Source organism: Palaemon carinicauda, chromosome 24 (assembly GCF_036898095.1).
Source record: "Palaemon carinicauda isolate YSFRI2023 chromosome 24, ASM3689809v2, whole genome shotgun sequence".
Lineage (NCBI taxonomy): Eukaryota > Metazoa > Arthropoda > Malacostraca > Decapoda > Palaemonidae > Palaemon > Palaemon carinicauda.
Window position 1 is genome coordinate 14232092 of NC_090748.1, and position 18512 is coordinate 14250603.

Here is an 18512-nt window from a genome sequence, read left to right on the forward strand (position 1 = left end):
CTTCGTTATTTGTAAAAACAATTGGCTGAAACTTCTGGGGAGCTTGTACGATATGTTTGTGCATACATAGAAGCAATAAAACGATTTTCGATTTCTGAAAGTTGTTATGTCAAAAGCCCATGGCGGATGGTCCCCTTAAGAGTATTACAAATTGACCAAAACATTTGTGATTTGCACTACAAACCTTTGATCTTTAATAAGAAACTCATTCTTAGGAGGGCAAAAGTCCCTATAGACAAAGTGGCTGGTTCACTGACCTGAGAAATATCAGTGTACTGTACTATAGCCTACTTTGGCCCTATCTATGAGCAAAAGTCATTACTCCTGCCAAACTCCTAACTGAGAATGAAACTGTTGCAGGTGTTAGGCAAGGTCTCCACTAGAAACTAGTAGATGGTCACTGAAGAATCTATATCCTTAAGAATACTGTATGAAGGTCCACTTGTATAGGCATTATACAAGAAATGGGTGTGCATACATTCTAACCATCCTTCCTTTTATATAAAAGGATGGGAGAGATAATTCAATACAAAACAATTTGTAAAGTAAACTGACTCGGTTGAGTAACTTACCTGCTTCCGTCATCCATTCCAACTCCATAATGGCATGACTGCTAAACCCCAAAAGAGGGGAAGAAGGAAAAACAACCCGATATTCTTACCATTCATTCTTAGACTTACGTCGTGACCACCATTCAAGACGAGATGCTTCTTCTCTGGTGAGGGAGAAAGGCCTGCTACACAAACTGTTAGTAGTAGGTTAGCCAGGACACCAGCCACCTGTTGAGATACTACCACAAGAGAGTTATGGGGTCCTTTGACTGGCCAGACAGTACTACATTGGATCCTTCTCTCGGTTTACGGTTTATTTTCCCTTTGCCTACATGCACACACTAAATAGTCTGGCCTTTTCTTTACTTATTCTCCTCTGTCCTCATAAAACTAACGATTCTTCTTCACCCAAGGGGTTACTGCACTGTCATTGTTCAGTGGCCACTTTCCTCTAGGTAAGGATAGAGGAGACTCTTTAGCTATGGTAAGCAGCTCTTCTAGGAGAAGGACACTCCAAAATCAAACCATTGTTCTCTAGTCTTGGGTAGTGTCTGAACCTCTGTACCATGGTCTTCCACTATCTTGGGTTAGAGTTCTCTTGCGTGAGGGTACAGTTCAGCACACTACTCTATCTTATTTCTCTTCCTCTTGTTTTATTAAAGTTTTTAGAGTTCTATAGGAGATATCTATTTTAATTTTACTGTTCTTAAAATATTTAATTTTTCCTTATTTGCCTTCCTCACTGAGCTATTTTCCCTGTTGGAGCTCTTGGGTTTCTAGCATCTTGCTTTTCCAACTAAGGTTGTAGCTTAGCTAGTAATAATAATAATATTACACATTCCAAGGTAAAGACACCCAGTGACTTGTAGATATACTTCTGCAGGTAGTGGAGGTTGAAGGTTGTCTAGCACTTCCAGACTCCCGCCTTCAGCAAGCACTATGGACAGATTCTTCTCAAAGACTAGGGTGGAACCAATACCTCTGGCTTTGTGACCTCATGCTATAGACAGTCATCATGTGGACCCTCCAGAAGTGGAACAATTGTGTTTGATGGTATCAAGAAGTCAGAGTGAGACAGTGTTTGTGGATATTGGTTTTATTCACCCTACTAGTGATGAAGAACAATCTCTGGTGCTCTGGTCTGAGATGACACATTCTCTTGAGGAAACACCATAGTGCCTTCGCAGGACAGAGAAACAGGTCATGCTTATCGTTAGTTGTATCTCGGAAAGAGATGTATAAGGACTCAAACCTGGGGTCACGGACAGCAGTTTTGGGTCTTGGCCACAAATTCTGGGACAAAGGTTAAAAAGACCCTCTTCCATTCCTCGGAATGACTCATGGCATAGATGTCATGTATTTGGCCTACTCTCCTCAATAAAGCTAAGGTGAGCAGAAAGTCAGTCTTAAGTGTCACATTCTTATCTACTGACCTTTTTAAGGATTCGTACAGTGAATGCATGAGACACAGCCGAGAACTCTTGTAACATCCGAAGTTGGTGGCTTGAGTTCTCTGGGAAGACAATACTGCTCAAAGTTCCTCAAAATCATGGACAATTCTCTAGAAGAAGAAAGGTCCAAGCCCTTCAGTCCGAAGGTCTGGCTCAAGGCTCAGCAACTGGCCTTCCCAAAAAATCTACTCATTTTTCTTTCAAGAAGTATCATAAACAGAAAGAAAAAGGAACATGAGGAGAATGAGGTAGAAGTGTTGAAGAGGAAGAAAATGAGGTAAAAGAGTTGGAAGAGTAAGGAGAACAAACAGCTTCTTCTGCTTACCAACATCTCTGGCTCTGAAAGCTGACAGACAAGTCAAGGTCTAGCCAACCATCGAAGATGATGCCTCCCTTGAAGAACCACACATTACTATACCCACAAGGTAACCTCTTCTCAACACAGGACTCTACAGTGCTCTGTTCAGAGAAGGGAGAAGTCCATCGCTCAAGTAGGAAATTTGAATGAGTACCCAAGGTCTTCCAATACCAGGCAGACAGAAGGCAAGACTGTCCTACCTGGCTACAGGTGGCCAGGAGAACCCCGGACACAGTCTCAGGGGTCATGAACATGGGGTGCACAGGGACCTTGGTATTAGCCTTCACAGGGGCCAGGAGCTGCCCAGTACTATACTGGTGTTGTCCACCACCCAAGGAGAGGTGGTGTCGTCAAGAGCCCTATTCTTGCAACCATGACTGACCTTTCTGGACTTCTTCGAATTCTTCTACCTCTATTAAGGTATGTCATAATCGGAAGAGGAGGGGAAAGAACTGCTTCTCCTGCTTACCAACTTTCTCCTTTGGTTCTGCAATCAGGGAAGTGCATGTCTAAGTGACCATCAACAGAAGGCTTCTTCACAAGATAGTACACAGCAATACCCTGTTAGAAAAAGTAGAAGAGTCCTGTGTCCAGATAGGAAATTGGAAGATAGCCCCTAGCTCATCCAGCACAGACCGACAGAATGAGGACACAAGCCAACAAAGGGCCATGCATCTCTGTTCAACCTAGCTACTGGGTAGCTGGGGGAACCTAGGGCTCTGATATGGGGACATGGTATCGGGAACCCACTTACAGTCCCTCTTGTGAGGGGAACCACCTAGGATTGTCTACCCACCCCAAGAGAGAGGTGATATCGGTAAGCGCTCTTATTGTGACTACAACAGGCCTTCCTGTTTCTTCAACTTCTTGTTGTTAGAAGTGTCAGAATCTGAGTTGTAAGAACCAAGAAAGAAAAGTTGGAAGAGGAAGGGGAACAAATCCCTTATTCTGCTAACAAACTTCCTCCACAGATTCTGACAAGAACAGGCGTGACAGGCACAGGGGTGACACAGAAAGGGGTCGTACCTAAGCTAATCACAGGAGTCAGGCACTGGGACGTATGAACAGGTTTAGCAGCAACAGAGCCTTCTACGCTCTGTGCGTCTCTACTCTACTACCATAGAGGCAGAGCCCTCTGGGTATCATCACTACAGTCACTAACACTGATGGCACTGGAATCGTTTCTGGATCACTGGTACAGGAACAATGTAACCTTAGCTACCCACTTTCCCAAGATATCAAAGGCCTACCTGCAAGACTCGAGGAACACTTTGTCGGTGGTCGCCAGAGCTTCCATACCATGTTGGAATGTGGTGATCATTTCATGCCACAACCCAAAAAAACACACTTTGATGGAAGATCCGAGTTCTCCTAGCTTTAGAAAATTTCTCCTTGCTCCTAAAGCATGCTTTCTGGACTAAGCCAGGGGTGTATAGCTAGAAGCTTCAGCTACTGCAAACTTGATGAGGAGTGTAAACTGATAAGTACTCTTTGGTAATTCATGGGCTTACCAAGAATAACTATAGACAAGTCTTGGATTTCTCACTCCTCAAGGTCAATCCAACCTACAGGAAGCTACAATCTAAACTCAGTAAAATGGGGATACTGTACAGTTATTGTAAACAATTGACTCTAGGTAGTGATTGACTGGGACTATCACTAGTTTAACATAAACTAAAGCAGTGTCCAATATACATTTGCCATCATGCTTTGTTCCATTATTATACACGAAGCTGATATCACAATTCAAACTAAGAAATAAAAAAAATATTAAACAGCCTTGGATAAGACGAAACATTAAGTCTGTACTTGTGCAGTCGAAGACAATAGGGGAGAGTCTTTGACAGCCGAGTGGACAAAACTCCAGTGATTAAACTACCTCATCAACAATTTCAACGGTCATTTCAGCTCCACTAAAGATACTCCCCATTTTAAAAGATAAAAGGCTTGTATATGGGTAGGAACAAAATATTTATAAAAATAGAGGACTTACTGTATTAATATTACCATCATAATGCATAAAATATATATGAACTATGTATATATCAACAGAAAACTTCTGAATCACACCTGCAAATGGAAGAAAACAAGCATGGAAACCAGGAGGGACAACTTGACAATTATGCTCATCTAGTTCTTCCGCTTGTGGGATAAGTGCTGCCCATGCAACTGATGCATTCCTCCGTGGAATAAAACGAACTATTGGGACCACTTCCCTTGCTAAGCATCTGTCTAATAAAGCACCAAACATCTTCTTGCTACCTGTTATGACAAAAGAAGTCAACATGATTTAGTTTAAATGCTAATGATTTAAATAAGAAACCTGAAAAGATATTAAGCGTTACATTTACTAGTCTCGTGCATTGGAAAAACAAGGGGACTTATCAAACCTACTAAATATCGTTAACTGAATACCCGAGAAAATTTAATCTTCAGATGGCTAAAATCAGTGCTAGGAATATAATATAAAAGTTCTACAAGATTAGTTAATAATTAAATTAGGCAAAGAAACAAAGGCAAGCTTACTTGATAGTTACAATCATCCTAACTACCTCACAAGGGGAAGTTGAGGGAGGAAATGCTGAATGAAAAATTATACAAACGCAAAATATTACTTTTTACACTCAAAATTATTATTTATTTCAATAAACATTTTACTGAGATACTGCATAATTATCTAAACAAATCTAAAAGCCATGGCATATTATATCCTTAACAATACTTTTGAAGTAAGTTGTAACCACTTACAAAATGGCCAATTTCTTATGATATGAATCATTATTTCATGGAAGAAACATGATTATTCACCACTTCTTTACTTTGTCAAAACAAACATTTTGCATCTTCTGAGATTTCAGAAAAAAAATACCTTATTCCAAGGGATCACGCCTCAAAATTTTTTTTGCACCATTATACAAAAAGAATAAAACTGTACTTTTGATCACTGAGTTAAAAACTTTTGTCCTCATTGATAGGACCACCAAATCTAGCAGTTCATTGCTCCTCTCCTATCAACAAATGTCAATTAACAAGGACTAAGACTAATACTAGTGACCACATGCGTATCAACAGACATTGGGGAAACCTATGCTTGAGGATGTTGGGAAAAAATATAGACTTTTGGTCAAGCATGCATTTTTCAATACCCAATGATTTTTGGTATGCTTTTGATAAAATTATCTTCTGACAAGCAGATACATGAAACCTAAAAACATAACTGCTTGAGAAAAATGGTAAATAATCACTGGTCAAAGGGAATGACATAGAAATCAGAGGGGTAAAACTATGTCCTGATAAGGAAAAGGTTACTATAACAAAGAAAAACAAGAGCCATTTTTTGTAACAGTGAGATACTGAACTAGAGGAAATAAAAACTGATTACAAGAATGTGAATATTGACATCAATTAGTCTAAAATACAATGATAGGACATTCATTACCTTCAATTGTTTTATCGTCAACATAAACAAAATTGGCAGGTTTGACGTGCATATACGGCTTGATACATTTAATAGACTTGAATCCCAGAAGTTCAATGCCAGGAGGATAAATTGAACTCAAACTTCGAACTTCATCCTGCAATGATTGTTAACATTAAGTCTTTTAAAGAAACAGTAAAATAATATAAGAATTAAGATACTGTATTTGCAGTCAATCATATTACAATAAGGAGTTAATGGCAATGCTCAAGTGTTCCAAGTCACTATCGCCAGTCATCGCAATGGTAATTTTAAGGGTATTCCATGGCCCACAATAAATAAGAACTCAAACAGAAGAACATCAATTACATTTTCATAACTGTCAAATGACAAACTATAAGGTATTAACTGAGATGACTTGTACAGTGTAATGCAAAAGTGAACTAATAGTTCTCATTAGATCTCAAACAAACATACAGCAATTGGCAACTCAAGCATAACATGAAAATTTGTCCTAGATTGTATTTTTCCTAGCTATACAAACCGTAATCATTTAATATAGGAATGCACTTCAGCTCAGCTGAAACAGCCGAAGAGAAAGAAAACCAGGCAGTTGTGCTGATTGGTTGGCTGGCGGTATGGGGCGGAGCTTAGCTCCGCCCCCACCCACCGCCAGCCCGCTTTCCTCATTCTGACGCTTTAGGCTCAATGTGGAACATGAGAGGGGTGGTAGAGGCGGGCATTTATAGTAAATGATTGCGGGTTTGTATAGCTAGGAAAAATACAATTTAGGACAATTTGTTCTTTGTTCCGACGCAATATACAAACCTCGTAATCATTTAATATAGGAAGATCCACTGGTTGGTGGGAGGTCTACCTTTGCTGTTTGTGGACAGCTAACTGCCCGAATATAGACCTGGTCTCCAATGAGAGCAGAGGACTAAATCCACCTACCTCTGTCTCTTGACCCGACATGATGATAGTGGGGTCTGAGAGACTGGGAGCCACCGCGCGATGGGTAAGAGCATTGCGCGACCTGAGAGCGTGAATGTAAGAGACACTCGACCCTAGGGTCACAGTGACTGGATGAACCTCCAAAACCAAAAGGCAAAGGGTTTATACATCCACCATCAGACAATAGCTTGAGCCGCTACCACAGGGCCAAGAACAAAGGTGTCCAAGGACTTGTGCGTAAACTCCCTCAAGTAAAAGGATGTAAAGGTGGTCTGGCGTTTCCAAACGCCAGCCTTCAGCACTTGGCCCACTGCAAGATTTTTCTTGAAAGCGAGTGTGGGGGCAATACCCCTGATCTCGTGAGCTTTAACCCTTGCTGGTGATTGGACTCTTGAGGAGGTCTCATACGCCTTGTGGATGGTTTCACGGATCCAGAAGGATATCGTGTTCCTCGACACCTCCCTCTTGGCTCTGCCGGTGCTAACGAAGTCGTCAACATTCAGGTCTGAGATGCCAAGTTCGCTTAAGACAGCGCCGGAGACACATGAAAGGACAGAGAAGCCTCTCACCTGAACCGCCACTCACGGCATCCGGTAAGGAAGGAATAGTGAAGGCCTCGAACCTAGGATCGTGGATCGCTGGGTTCTGAGTCTTGGCCACAAACTCTGGTACAAAACTCAAGGAGATCTCCTTCCAACCCTCTGTGTGAGTGACATTACAAGAGAGGCCGTGTAACTTTCCCGACTCTCTTCGCTGATGCTAAGGCTAGCAGAAAAACAGTCTTAAGGGTCAAGTGCCTGTCTGAGGCACGGCTCAAGGGTTTGTATGGAGCACGAGTAAGAGACCCAAGAACTAAAGTGACATCCCACTGGGGAACTCGAAGTTCCCTCGGGGGACACGACTGTTCGGAGCTCTTAATGAGCATAGAAATCTCCAGGGCGTTGGAGATATCTATGCCCTTCAGACGGAACACCATTGCAAAGGCAGACCTGTACCCTTCAATGGCAGAAACCGAAAGGAGCTTATCTCTGCGAAGAAAGACTAGGAAGTCTGCGATCTGAGTCAGAGAAGCTCCGACCAGAGAGATACCCCTTCCACTACACTAATCACAGAAGACCAACCACTTCCCCTGGTAGACTGAGGAGGAGGATCTTCTAAGGTACCCTGACATCTCTCTCGCAGCGAGTTGCGAAAAGCTTCGCGTTCTAAGGAGATACTAGATAGTCTCCATGCGTGAAGTCTGAGCGACTGCACCGCCTGGTGGTACCTGTTCGACAAGGGTTGCCGAAGGAGATTGGGCCAGTGTGGTAGCTATCTCGGTGCCTCGACCAGGAGCGACAACAGATCGGGAAACCACTCAATGTGTGGCCATAGTGGAGCAATGAGAGTCATCCTGAGTCCTGGGGTTACTAGGACCCGGGACAGGACTGCACGAAGCAAGCAAAAGGGGGGAAACGCGTAGCAATCCAGTAGATCCCCAGTATGTTGCAGTGCGTCCTCGAACGCAGCTGCGGGATCTGGTACTGGAGAGCAAAACACAGGAAGCTTGGCGTTGTGCCGTGTTGCCAATAGGTCGATGCATGGTTTTCCCCAGAGGTCGAGTACTCGACTCCCGACCCAAGGGTGAAGAGACCATTCTGCCCCTATTACCCGGTTTCTGCTACTTGGGACATCTGCCAGAACAAGGTTACGTGTTGACTCTCTGCCCACAGAAACACCTGCCTCATCAACTGCTGCAAGGGATGTGAGAGCGTGCCCCCTTGCTTGTTGACATACGTGACCATGGACGTGTTGTCGCTCATCAGCAGTACCGAGTGCTCTCTCAAACGGGCCTGGAAATGAAAGAGTGCTTTCGAGACTGCCATCATTTCCAGCACGTTCTTGTGTAGGTAGTTTCTCCTCTTCCGACCACACACCTGACAAGACTAAATCATCCAGGTGTGCACCCCAACCTCCGTGGACGCATCTGTAAACAGACGGAACCGAGGTAGAGGAGGGTTTATGAAAAACCCTCTCCTGAGGTTCTCCTCATTTAGCCACCAAAGGAGATCCTCCCTTACCTCACGTTCCATGAGGACCAGATGAGAGGAAAGGATCGGTGGCTGCCGACCACTGCTCCTTCAGACACCACTGAAGGGAGCGGAGATGGATCCGCCCGAAAGGAACGAGCTTCTCCAGCGAAGAGAGATGACCTAGAAGAGCTTGCCATTGGAGGGCTGGAAATTGTTCCTACGACAGGAAAAGCTGTGCAACCTCTCTGAGTTTGCTGATCCGTTCTTCCGAGGGAAGAACATGAGCTGCTGCCGAGTCGATCAGCATTCCTAGATACTCCACCTTCTGCTTGGGAATGAAGTTCGACTTCTCGTAGTTCACCACGATCCCCAGATCGCAACAATCTGCCCGAAGCTAGTCTTGGTCCTGAATCAACTGCTCCTGCGAGGGAGCGAGAATCAGCCAGTCATCGAGGCACATCAGTAGGCGGATGCCCCTCGAGTGGGCCCAAGCTGCTACATTCGTGAACACTTGCGTGAACACTTGGCGAGCTGTGCAGTCCGAAGCACAGGACTTTGAACTGGTACACCGTGCCCTGGAAGGTGAATCGGAGGTACTTTCGAGACAACCGATGAACTGGTACTTGAAAGTACGCGTCGTCCTTCAAGTCTATCGAAAGCATGAAGTCGTATTGCCTGATGGCTAACAGCACAGTACGAACGGTCAGCATCTTGAACGCAGTTTTCTGAACAAATTTGTTCAATGGTAAAAGGTCTCCCACCTCCTGTCGCCTTCGGAGTTATTGGAGCGTACGTGTGGAACACTATTGGAGTGGAGGATAGGGGGGGCCGATGAAGCACGAATGGGAGCTTGTACCCTTTGCGAAGGGTCAACAATACCCATTCCTCGGGCCCGAGGTGTTGCCACATCGCCCAATGGAGCGATAGGCATCGCCCTACATTCGGCAGCATGGGAAGGGGAAAGCCAATCTCAGCGTTTCCCTTTCCCTCGCTTGCCCATGTTCTTTCCCCTACGTGGAGGGGCTCCCGAGGGAGGCTGAAAGATCTGTTTGGGGGCAGAACCCTTCTGAACAGGAGCAGGTCTTGGCTGCACAGGAGCAGGACCAGCGGTACGCTTGTTACTTCCCATGGGCTTGGCCCGACTTGGCCTGGCTGCGGACGGTTTTGCGGGACCACCCTTGAAACTCGCAGCCTGCGCCTGGTGGATAACGGAATCCTTCGAGCAGAGAGAAGATGCAGCTCTAATAGGAGCATTCATGAGTGCCAGGGCCTCTCCTGAACCAATCTGGCTCGCCAAACGAGCTGCTACTGCCTCGCGTTTTTTGAGGATCAGATTGGCATACTGTGTAGCAAGCTGGTCCAAGAGAAAAGCAACAGCTTTCCCACCAGACAAAGCCAGGTTCATGTACTGCTCCATGTGTTTGGGGGTAGCAAGCTTGGTGTCCCGCACGAACACTGTGGCCGTACCACACCAGTGGTCGAGCCATGAAGCAGCATGGAAAGCAGCTACAGAGATGGACTCCAAAGTTGAAATCTCAAGAGGCCGAGAAGGAGACACTCTGGGGTTCCAAGCTCTCGACCAAGGAACCCCAAGCAAGCGCTCCGACTGCGGGGTTGAGAGGGAGAGGACAAGGCACAGAAGACTCTGTGACATAGTACCTCTTTTGTCGGTGGAGTGGTTGAGGGAGAAGCTTGTTTGAGACTTGGCTCCTAAGCGAGTCACCAGGTCCTGCGATCTTGTCTCTCACTCGGTCCAATGCTCGAGCAGCCTGTCTCGACCAGGGTAGTGTGATGGGCCATGAACTGCCTTCGGGAGTTCCCCATAGGATCTCCAAGGCTGTACTGTACACTTATCCTCAGACACTACCCCAGGAAGAGCCCTGAGGCCATTAATCTCACACATAAGGTTAATGACCTCTAGGAACAGCAACTCCACCTTACGATCTTCCGTCTCCACGGCCAGTGAAGGCCGTGGAAGTGGCTGATCCCTCGGTCCCGCTACATCTGTAGGTGTAGGGGAAGCGACATGCTACACAGGTGATGACATCCTCATGAATACCCTCACTCTAGTCCTAAGACCGAACCAGGTGTGTATTCAGGAGTCAAAGAAAGACCCTGGCAGAGTTCATCCCTGACGGAATGCATCGAGGTTCCCACTGTGACCAAGTGCGTGACTGGTCGCTGCGAGCCCCATGAAGCTCCCGAAGGAGCTCAAGCACGAGCAGGGTCACTGGGAACTGCAGCGCTCACACCAGGAGGTGTAGACAGGTTTGTTGCGCGAGTGGTGCGTGCAGCCTCACCTGTTACATGGCCAGAAAGCATGGAGGTTGGTATGGGAGAGAGCTAGCCTGGTCGTGCACGACCGGCCCCCATGTCGTGGGCTGAGCTGCGAGGTGGCTCCATGCCGGGCACGAGTCGCGCGGGTCGAGTGTGCGGCTGTCTGGGCCTGCTCCCTGCTCACGTGACGCACGAGTCGCTGAGTCAGTCCGCATGGCTACCCCTGTGGAGGTAGTCGTGCGTACCGCGGATACTTCACGAGAGACCACAGCTGAGATTTTTCGTGCCGAAGGCAGGACTCTTATTTCCCCGCTCAAGGGCGGTTCAATTTGAGTCTGAGCAGCAGCTCTCGGGGTCCGAGGACCCCGTCACCATGCTCTGGTAGACGATACCTACGCCCTCGAGCGCGGTTATCATGCATGGAGGCCTTGCGCGAGATTCGCCGTGAACAATCCCACTAGCGCGGCGAACACAGGAATCTCGCACGTCGCCCTCATCCTCCGGAGGAGAAGAGGTGTCTCAGTGCGCCATGTCCCTTCAACTGCGACTGGCCTTCCTGGCCCTATTCGCTTTCCTCTTCTTCCCCTTCCTCTTTCTCCTTGGGGGAGAAGAGTCAGAGTCAGTAGACGAAGAGAGGAGGAGCTAGAAGAGGAATACCAGCCACGCTTCCTCTTCTTGTGCCCCCTCCGAGGTACTGGAACGGTGGTCGAGGCAACAGCAGACGACACTGGACAAGGATAAAAAACCTGAGCCATGTCCGTTGGAAGAGCCGTGGTCGGTGAACGTAGAGAACCTGAAAAACATATTGTATCAGAAGGAGTTTTGGCAGATTGTAATTTTAACTGACTTGCGGGCAAAGCAGTAAAGGGTTTGGCAGCAGTCGTTAAAGAAATCTCTGTGTTTAAAACCTTACTCTCCCTTGTTTTAACAGGGAGTCCTGCAGTTATTTTACCTTTAGAAAAAGTTTGCATTTTGCCAGGAACAAATGCTTTGACAGGAACATGGTCAACAACAAGAGGGGCATCAGGGAACATGGGACTTAATAAAGTTGCAAAATGTTATTTTGATAATAAAATAAATTTTTGAATATACTTACCCGGTAATTATATAAGCTGCAGCTCTGCTGCTCGACAGAAAACTCTACGGAAAAAATCCGCCAGCGATCGCTATGCAGGTAGGGGGTGTACTTCAACAGCGCCATCTGTCGTGCAGGTACTCAGTACTCATTGTAAACAAAGAACTCAATTTTCTCCTCGGTCCATTGCGTCTCTATTGGGGAGGAAGGGAGGGTCCTTTAATATATAATCACCGGGTAAGTATATTCAAAAATTTATTTTATTTTCAAAATAACATTTTTCAATATTTAACTTAGCCGGTGATTATATAAGCTGATTCACACCCAGGGGGGTGGGTAGAGACCAGCAATAAATGTTTACATTATTATGAGCTAAGGATTTTTTATTTCATTTTAGAAGTTATCAAAATAACAAAAATAAAATAAATAAGTACCTGGTAAGGAAGTCGACTTGAACAATTACTCTGCCTTTTTAAGTACGTCTTCCTTACGGAGCCTCGCGATCCTCTTAGGATGCTGAGCGACCCCTAGGATCTGAAGTATGAAGGGTTGCAACCCATACCACAGGACCTCATCAAAACCTCTAATCTAGGCGCTTCTCAAGAAAAGAATTTGACCACCCGCCAAATCAACCAGGATGCGAAAGGCTTCTTAGCCTTCCGGACAACCCAAAAACAACAATAAAAACATTTCAAGAGAAAGATTAAAAAGGTTATGGAATTAGGGGATTGTAGTGGTTGAGCCCTCACCCACTACTGCACTCGCTGCTACGAATGGTCCCAGGGTGTAGCAGTTCTCGTAAAGAGACTGGACATCTTTAAGATAAAAAGACGCGAACACTGACTTGCTTCTCCAATAGGTTGCGTCCATTATACTTCGCAGAGATCTATTTTGTTTAAAGGCCACTGAAGTTGCGACAGCTCTAACTTCATGTGTCCTTACCTTCAGCAAAGCTTGGTCTTCCTCACTCAGATGGGAATGAGCTTCTCGTATTAACAGTCTGATAAAATAGGATAAAGCATTCTTTGACATAGGCAAAGATGGTTTCTTAACTGAACACCATAAAGCTTCTGACTGTCCTCGTAAAGGTTTAGTTCGTCTTAAATAGAACTTAAGAGCTCTCACAGGGCATAAGACTCTTTCTAGTTCATTTCCAACCATATTCGATAGGCTTGGAATATCGAACGATTTCGGCCAAGGACGAGAGGGTAGCTCGTTTTTGGCTAGAAAACCAAGTTGTAAAGAACATGTAGCCGTTTCAGATGAAAATCCGATGTTCCTGCTGAAGGCGTGAATCTCACTGACTCTTTTAGCTGTGGCTAAGCAAACCAGGAAAAGAGTCTTTAAAGTGAGATCTTTAAAGGAGGCTGATTGTAGCGGCTCGAACCTTTCTGACATGAGGAATCTTAGTACCACGTCTAAATTCCAACCAGGTGTAGCCAAACGACGCTCCTTCGTGGTCTCAAAAGACTTAAGGAGGTCCTGTAGATCTTTGTTGTTGGAAAGATCTAAGCCTCTGTGACGGAAGACTGATGCCAACATGCTTCTGTAACCCTTGATAGTGGGAGCTGAAAGAGATCATTATTTCCTCAGGTATAAAAGGAAGTCAGCTATTTGAGTTACAGAGGTACTGGTCGAGGATACAGATACTGACTTGCACCAGTTTCGGAAGACTTCCCACTTCGATTGGTAGACTCTAAGGGTGGATGTCCTCCTTGCTCTAGCAATCGCCCTGGCTGCCTCCTTCGAAAAGCCTCTAGCTCTCGAGAGTCTTTCGATAGTCTGAAGGCAGTCAGACGAAGAGCGTGGAGGCCTTGGTGTACCTTCTTTACGTGTGGCTGACGTAGAAGGTCCACCCTTAGAGGAAGAGTTCTGGGAACGTCCACTAGCCATCGAAGTACCTCGGTGAACCATTCTCTCGCGGGCCAGAGGGGAGCAACTAACGTCAACCTTGTCCCTTCGTGAGAGGCGAACTTCTGCAGTACCTTGTTGACAATCTTGAACGGGGGGAATGCATATAGGTCTAGATGTGACTAATCTAGGAGAAAGGCATCTATTTGAACTGCTGCTGGGTCCGGGATTGGTGAGCAATATATTGGGAGCCTCTTGGTCATCGAGGTTGCGAAGAGATCTATGGTAGGCTGGCCCCATGTGGCCCACAGTCTCTTGCACACATCCTTGTGTAGGGTCCATTCTGTTGGAATGATTTGTCCCTTCCGACTGAGGCAATCTGCCATGACATTCAAGTTGCCTTGGATGAACCTCGTTACTAGTGAAATGTTTAGATCTTTTGACCAGGTGAGGAGGTCCCTTGCGATCTCGTACAACGTCATAGAGTGGGTCCCTCCTTACTTGGAGATGTACGCCAAAGCCGTGGTGTTGTCCGAGTTCACCTCCACCACTTTGCCTTGAAGGAGAGACTTGAAGCTTTTCAAGGCCAGATGAACTGCCAGTAGCTCCTTGCAGTTGATATGCATTGTCCTTTGACTCGAGTTCCAAGTTCCCGAGCATTCCCGACCGTCTAATGTCGCGCCCCAGCCCGTGTCCGATGCGTCCGAGAAGAGAACGTGGTTGGGAGTCTGAACAGCCAGGGGCCGACCCTCTCTGAGGCTGATACTGTCCTTCCACCAAGTCAGGGAAGACTTCATCTTCTCGGAAATGGGGATCGAGACCGCTTCTAGCGTCTTGTCCTTTTTCCAGTAAACAGCTAGGTGATATTGAAGAGGACGGAGGTGTAGTCTTCCTAACGATACGAACTGTTCCAGGGATGATAGTGTCCCTATCAGACTCATCCACTGCCTGACTGAACATCGTTCCTTCTTCAGCATGTTCTGGATGCATAACTGGGCTTGACTTGTTCTGGGGGCCGACGGAAAAGCCCGAAAAGCTAGACTGTGAATCTCCATCCCTAAATACACAATAGTTTGGGATGGGACCACTTGAGACTTTTCCATATTGACCAGGAGACCCAATTCCTTGGTCAGATCTAGAGTCCACTTTAGATCCTTCAGACAGCGACGACTGGAAGAAGCTCTTAGAAGCCAGTCGTCCAAATAGAGGGAGGCTCTGATGTCCGCTAAATGAAGGAATTTGGCTACATTCCTCATCAGCCTCGTAAACACAAGAGGAGCTGTGCTTAGGCCAAAGCACAGGGCTTGAAACTGGTAGACAACCTTTTCGTAAACGAATCTCAGAAAAGGTTGGGAGTCTGGGTGGATGGGGACGTGAAAGTATGCGTCCCTTAGGTCTAAAGAGACCATCCAGTCTTCCCTTCTGACCGCTGCTAGAACGGACTTTGTGGTCTCCATGGCGAACGTCTGCTTTGTGACAAAGACATTCAGCGCACTGACGTCTAGCACCGGCCTCCACCCTCCTGTCTTCTTTGCCACTAAGAAGAGACGGTTGTAGAAGCCCGGGGTTTGATGGTCCAGGACTTTGACTACCGCTCCCTTTTCTAGTAAGAGAGACACCTCCTGTTTCAATGCTCGTCTCTTGTCTTACTCTCTGTACCTGGGAGAGAGATCGATGGGAGACGTTGCTAGAGGGGGTTTTCGTACAAACGGAATCTTGTACCCCTCTCTGAGCAACTTCACAGATTGTGCATCTGCGCCTCTCTTCTCCCAGGTCTGCCAGAAGTTCTTGAGTCTGGCTCCCACTGCTGTCTGAAGAAGTAGGCAGTCAGACTCTGCCTTTAAAGGACTTGGTTCCTTTCTTCTTCCCACGTCTCCCTTCGGCACGAGCACCTCCTCTGCTGGAGGCTCTGCCACGAAAGGGCGGAATAAATCGGGACGCTGGAGTGTCCATCCTTGGTCTAGCTGACAAGGTAGGCAAAGGGGTGGCTTTGCGGGCAGAGGACGCAACCAGGTCATGGGTGTCCTTCTGTATCAACGAAGCAGCAATCTCCTTAATCAAGTCCTCTGGAAAAAGGCACTTAGAGAGAGGAGCAAACAGAAGTTCTGATCTTTGACAAGGTGTCACTCCAGCTGACAGGAAAGAGCAAAGGTTCTCACGCTTCTTGAGGACTCCGGATACGAACGATGCAGCAAGCTCACTAGACCCGTCACGTATGGCCTTGTCCATGCAGGACATGATGAGCAAGGAAGATTCCTTCTCAGTCGGGGAGATCTTCCTGCTCAAAGCTCCCAGACACCAGTCTAAAAAGTTGAAGACCTCGAAGGCTCTAAATATTCCTTTCAACAGATGGTCTAGGTCCGAAGGTGACCAGCATATCTTAGAGCGTCTCATGGCTAGCCTGCGGGGAGAGTCTACAAGACTTGAGAAGTCGCCCTGGGCAGAGGCAGGAACTCCCAAGCCGAGAACTTCTCCCGTGGCATACCAGACGCTCGATCTGGAAGAGAGTTTAGCAGGGGGAAACGTAAAGGCTGTCTTCCCTAGACTCTTTTTGGACTGCATCCAATCTCCTATAACTCGTAAAGCTCTCTTGGACGAGCGTGCGAGGACGAGTCTAGTAAAGGCAGGCGAGGATGACTGCGTACCTAAAGCAAACTCTGACGGAGGAGAGCGCGGAGCCACAGACACAAACTGGTCCGGAAACATCTCTTTGAACAGAGCAAGAACTTTTCTAAAGTCCAAAGAGGGTTGCGTGGACTTGGGCTCGTCAAGGTCCGAATGTGGTTCATCAACGTGTGCCGCATCGTCATCATCAGAGAGTCCATCATCCGAGAATTGAGGAGGAAGCGGCAATGGAGTAGGTATCGGCTGGTCAGCTGACTCCGGTCGCACGGGTGCACGCGTGACTGAACCGGACGCAACGTCATGGAACTGTTGCCCAGTCTGTGAGCTGGCAACAACCATAGCAGCGCGGGGACGCACAGCGTCTACTCCAGACTGTCTAGTCTGATGTGGGTGTGCAGAGGCAACCACACTGGGTTGCGGAGGTTGACGCACCGCGTCAAAACAAAACAACTCTGACGGTTGTTGTACCTCGCGAACGTCAACGGAAGGTTCCGTGCGTCGCTGAACGTCAACATGCGGCTGGCAGGGTACACTGGAACGCATGGGTGGCGGGACTCTCTCAGCTGGAGTGCGCAAGAAGGTCGCCTCAGCGTCCACAGGACGCACAACCGTGGTTGGTTGTAGGCAAGAGGTTGGTGCAGCAGCAACCTTCTCCGCACGAAAGTCCTGCATCAGAGACGTTAATTGGTACTGCATGGTCTGCAGCAAAGACCACTTAGGGTCTGCAGGAGCAGGTGCGGCGACAGACGGTGTAACTGCCTGAGGCGGTACCGCTTTGCCTCTCTTAAGAGGTGAGCAGTCATCGGAAGACTGCAGCGAGTCCGAACTGACCCAGTGGCTACAACTGGGCCGTTGGACTTGCGCGGAAGGGACCGACTTGCGCTTAAGAGGTCGTGAGACCTTGGTCCATGGTTTCTTACGAGAAACCTCTTCCGCAGACGAGGAATAAATGGGCTCTCTCGTCTTTGTGTGGGTGGGGCGATCTTGGGTAGATACGCCCGAAACCACGGAGGGAACGTCTGTTCGCTGATTAAAGCCTCTCGAACCCATTGGTCGTACGACATTGCTTCTCCCCTGGACTTGGGAGCTTGCAAGAGGTCCCGGACTAGGAGGACGACAGGCACGAACAGACGAACCCTCAACCGCAACACTATCCACAACACTATCACTCACTTTACCACTTCCCACTGCACTTTTACACTTCAGCTCCTTGACGTCCGCCATGAGCTGGTTACGGTCACTAGCCAAGGACTCAACTCTCTCACCCAGAGCTTGGATGGCACGCATCATGTCAGCCATCGAAGGTTCCTGAGTGCCAGAAGGGGGATCAGGAGCAACCACTACAGGGGAAGGAATAGGTTGTGGGGCATGAGGAGAGGAAAAATCAACAGAACGAGATGAACTTCTCCTGACTCTATCTCTCTCTAGCCTACGTGTATATTTTTGGAATTCGATAAAATCGAATTCCGAAAGCCCAACGCATTCCTCACATCGATCTTCCAATTGACAGGTTTTATCCCGACAATTGGAACAAACGGTGTGAGGATCGATAGAGGCCTTCGGAAGACGCCTTGAACAGTCCCTAGCATTACACTTCCTGAATTTTGGGACTTGAGAAGGGTCAGCCATTTTGAATTGGTCAAAGGGGAATTCAAAAACTATCCAAAGTCATCAACAAATAATCCGATATCAAAAAAAGAATGCAAGGATTTATTGAAGAGAAAGCCTGCACAGCGAAAGCTCAAAACTAGAATAGTGTACTTCACCAAATAGTTGTGAAAACAAATCCAGTTAGCAACAGCGAATTAGTAGGTCTTGCCGGTAGCACGACAGAGAGAAAATTGAGTTCTTAGTTTACAATGAGTACTGAGTACCTGCACGACAGATGGCGCTGTTGAAGTACACCCCCTACCTGCATAGCGATCGCTGGCGGATTTTTT

At 47.0% G+C, this 18512-nt stretch overlaps 1 protein-coding gene across 3 annotated transcripts in view; it reads right to left on the minus strand.

The window, feature by feature from the left end:
- Irbp (Inverted repeat-binding protein) overlaps positions 1 to 18512 on the minus strand; it is a 142003-nt gene that overhangs the window by 32445 nt on the left and 91046 nt on the right. For all 3 annotated transcript variants that reach the window (XM_068348078.1, XM_068348079.1, XM_068348080.1), the window contains exons 9-10: positions 5800 to 5935; positions 4431 to 4622 (exon numbers count right to left, since the gene is read on the minus strand). In XM_068348078.1, the coding sequence (XP_068204179.1) occupies positions 4431 to 4622; positions 5800 to 5935 (328 nt within the window). The remainder of the gene's footprint in view (positions 1 to 4430; positions 4623 to 5799; positions 5936 to 18512) is intronic.